Below are 3,513 nucleotides of genomic sequence, written 5' to 3'. Positions count from 1 at the left end.
GAGAGAGAGAGAGAGAGAGAGAGAGAGAGAGAGAGAGAGAGAGAGAGAGAGAGAGAGAGAGAGAGAGAGATTGGGGCTTTTTATTTAGTAGCCTTTTTATTTAGTCTGGGATCAAAGTCTATTGATGGCACCAGCTGCATTTTGGATGAGTCTTCCTACCTTAGTTAACCTTGTCTAAACAATCCTTCATGGACAAGCCCAGAGATTTATTTTTTTTAGTGATTCTATACCCCATTAAGATTAATTTTATAGTGATCCAAAAGACTAATTAAAATAACAAGAAGCCAGAGTAGCAGTGCATCCCTTTAGTCTTAGTATTCAGAGACAAAGGCAGGCAGATCTCTGTTAATTTGAGGCTAGCCTGGTCTACATAGTGAGTTACAAGGCCAGCTGGACTATATAGTAAGATTCTGTCTCAACACAATAATAATAACAATCAACAAAATTATAAATATTTGCATAACTAAATAAAACATGTATGCTAACTACTCCCTCCCACATCACACAGACAGACTCAAGTGTTCAGAAAAAAATAACAAACCTTACCTGTCACGGAGATCTCAAGGGGATTGCTGGGGGCTGAGGCCCGATAGCGAGCCCTTGGCTGGTAGTACACACAGCGGTATTTCCCCGAGTCTCTGGCTGTTACATTCTGAAGAGAGAAGTCTAGCACCGTTCCCACTGAGCTCCGCATCTGCACAGGAGATGAGCGACCCTCCTTCAGCAAGGCAAAGCTGATGGGTCCGAGCACACTGCCTTCCTTCTGGCACTGCAATGTCACCTTGCTTCCCGCAGCCACTGTGCCCTGGTGGTAAGCTTGTAGGGAAGGTTTAGACAAGTACCCTGGACAAGAAAGAGGCTCTGAGCGCATGGGAAGAAACTGTTGGCCTCATGCACATTCTTGTTTTTTGTTGTTGGTGGTGTTATTCCTATTGGTTTTTTTGAGACAGGGTTTCTCTGTGTTCTGGAACTTGCTCTGTAGACCAGGCTGGCTTCAAACTCACAGAGATCCACCTGCCTCTGCCTCTCTAGTGCTGGGATAAAAAAAACATGTGCACCACAGCCTGATAAGGTTTTTGTTTGCTTGTTTGTTTTTTGTTTTTAAATTCTTATTCCTGTGGCAGGAAGCTCATGAGCCTCATCCTCTCACTGTACACTGTGGCTCCAGGACAGACATTTTCCTCTCTCACAAAGCCTAGGTGGAACCACATTCCTGCTCCTTTATCCCTTGTTCTGGAGATCCAGCCCCTCTTCCTCCTCCCTTCTTCCAGTCCCTCACTCCACCTCTCTCTGAAGATACCATATATCTCCCTGAGACAAGCCCTCCTCACCTGTGACCAACAGGAGAAGGGCATCACTGGGCTGTGATGATATGCCATTGGGCCATTTGCTATAGGTTTCACAGGTGTAGTGTCCTCCATCATTCTGTTGTAGCTCAGGGATATGAAACTCAGCCATCTCTGTCGAATCATTTGGCTTCTTAGAATCAAAAACAAGCCCTTCCTTTTTGAGGATGAAGAATTCACTTGGGGTGGGGCTCCTACATTGCATTGTCACACTGCTCTTGGTGGGAAGCACTGAACTGGGCCAAGCGCTGAGGCTGGGCTTGGGAGGGGGCCCTGGAAGCAAAAAGAGCCCAGGGCTGCATCAGACATACTTACCTGCTCACAGAGCTCCTCCCTCCTCTTTTTTTGTAGTGAAAAAGAGAGTACTGTGGGATACAGCTCTTGTACACTGTAAAGGTTTGTCATTCACATTGGTTTAATAAAACGCTGATTGGCCTATAGTCAGGCAGGCAGGAAGTATAGGCGGGGCAACCAGATGAGGAGAATTCTGGGAAGAGGAAGGCAGAGATGCAGCCACCACCAGATACAGAGGAAGCAAGATGAGAATGCCTCATTGATAAAAGTGAGGCTAAAAATATACAATAATTTAAATTGTAAGAGCTAGTTAATAATATGCCTGAACTAATAGGCCAAACAGTTTATAATTAATGTAAGCCTGTGTGTGTTTGTTTGGGACTGAATAGCTGTGAAAATAGGCAGGGCAGAAACTTCTGTCTACAAGAAAGTACTGCGGAGGTAGTTCAATAAGTAAAGTACTTGTGATCCAAGCACGAGTACCTAAGCTGGAATCCTGGCCTCTGCATAGAAATCAGGTTTTGGTAGTGTATACCTGTAGTCCCATTGCTGGGGAAGTGGAGACAGATGGCCGCTAGGGCTGTCTGGTCAGCTAGTCTACCCTAATTGGCATGCCCCAGGCCCAGTGAAAGAACTTGCCTCAAAGAAAAAGAGAAAGATTTACAGCATGCCACATAATAAAATTAAATAAAATAAAAAGGATGAGGACTCCTGGGAAAACACACTTGCTTGTGACCATGTCAGAGGTACAGCAGGTGGTAACTAAAGTTTGAGGTGTCAGTCCACGAGAAGGCAAATCCCCGACGGGTGAATCTCAGATAGGCAAGGCCGTGAGAACAGTCTCCAGAATGTCTTTTTCTTCTGCTTTGCCTTTATGGGTTTGCCACTGTCATCTTTCTCTGGTGTCTAGCATGGTGTCAGTGGCTGTGGGTAGGTCCCACTGCCTATAGTGTAGCACGTGTATCTCATGGAAACATCCTGTTCTACTGGGCATTTTTAGCTGTGGATTATTATGGAAATGATTTTGTGTTAATAAAAATTTTGTGTCTAGTTGATAATGATAATGTTAGAATAAATAAAGTTTTGATGATTAAAAATAAATACAGGAAAGTGTTATACGACTAGGGCCAATGAGTTTTACCTAAAGAGCTGCATAGCTCATAGTTCAGGCTAATGACTAAGGAAAACAATAGCGTTCCAAGGGCCTGGCTGGATCAAATTCTCTTTTTTTTTCCATGCCAAACTGTATCCAGCTTTATTAAAGACACTTTCCATAAACAATCATGGTTTTCCAGGCAGAACATGGGCAGACAATCGGTAACAGTATAGAAGAACTTCCAAATTCCCTTCTTGTATCAACTACCAAAATCAGAAAGCCACTATAAAACCCGGTGAGTCTCCATTGGATGCTCTGAAAGGGGGAGGAGTTTAGAGTGAGGGCTGACATAAAACCCCGTGAGTCTCCATTGGATGCTCTGCAAAGGGGGAGGAGTTTAGAGGGAGGGAGGGCTGACATTTCACATCGAGGATGTTGTTTCACAACTCTTCACAAGCAGACCCTGACTTTCAGGAAATGAAATGAAAATGGCAGAATTATCAATCTGCAGATCCACAATCTTCTATAAAAGGAACCTCTGCGCTTTTGAGGACACTCAATGATATCACTGCAAAGTCCAGATTGCCCAACAGACTGGCAAAACCAATTTTGGGGATCAGGCTCCAACAGGTCTCTGGTCTTAAGGGAGTTAAGTCTATGTTGATGGTACAGGGGGAGGAGGATATAAAAATGAACTGAGTTTTCCCACACAAGGCATGCTGTGCCGTGGTGGCCACACATGTCAACATGTCCCCAGGACGCCTCTCCTGGGAGCCA

The 3,513-nt window shown here is 44.5% G+C and overlaps 1 protein-coding gene across 3 annotated transcripts in view; it reads right to left on the bottom strand.

Moving 5' to 3' along the window:
• The window catches only part of LOC126493080 (T-cell-interacting, activating receptor on myeloid cells protein 1-like), a 16,880-nt gene that overhangs the window by 8,389 nt on the left and 4,978 nt on the right, over window positions 1–3,513 (bottom strand). For all 3 annotated transcript variants that reach the window (XM_050129870.1, XM_050129868.1, XM_050129869.1), the window contains 2 exons: window positions 1,332–1,619; window positions 547–843 (listed from right to left, as the gene is read on the bottom strand). In XM_050129870.1, coding sequence (XP_049985827.1) covers window positions 547–843; window positions 1,332–1,619 — 585 coding nt within the window. The remainder of the gene's footprint in view (window positions 1–546; window positions 844–1,331; window positions 1,620–3,513) is intronic.

The sequence above is a fragment of the Alexandromys fortis genome, unplaced genomic scaffold, assembly GCF_014885135.2.
Source record: "Alexandromys fortis isolate MF-2015 unplaced genomic scaffold, M_Fortis_MF-2015_v1.1 scaffold_282, whole genome shotgun sequence".
Lineage (NCBI taxonomy): Eukaryota > Metazoa > Chordata > Mammalia > Rodentia > Cricetidae > Alexandromys > Alexandromys fortis.
This window is presented reverse-complemented; position numbering and strand designations above follow the sequence as displayed.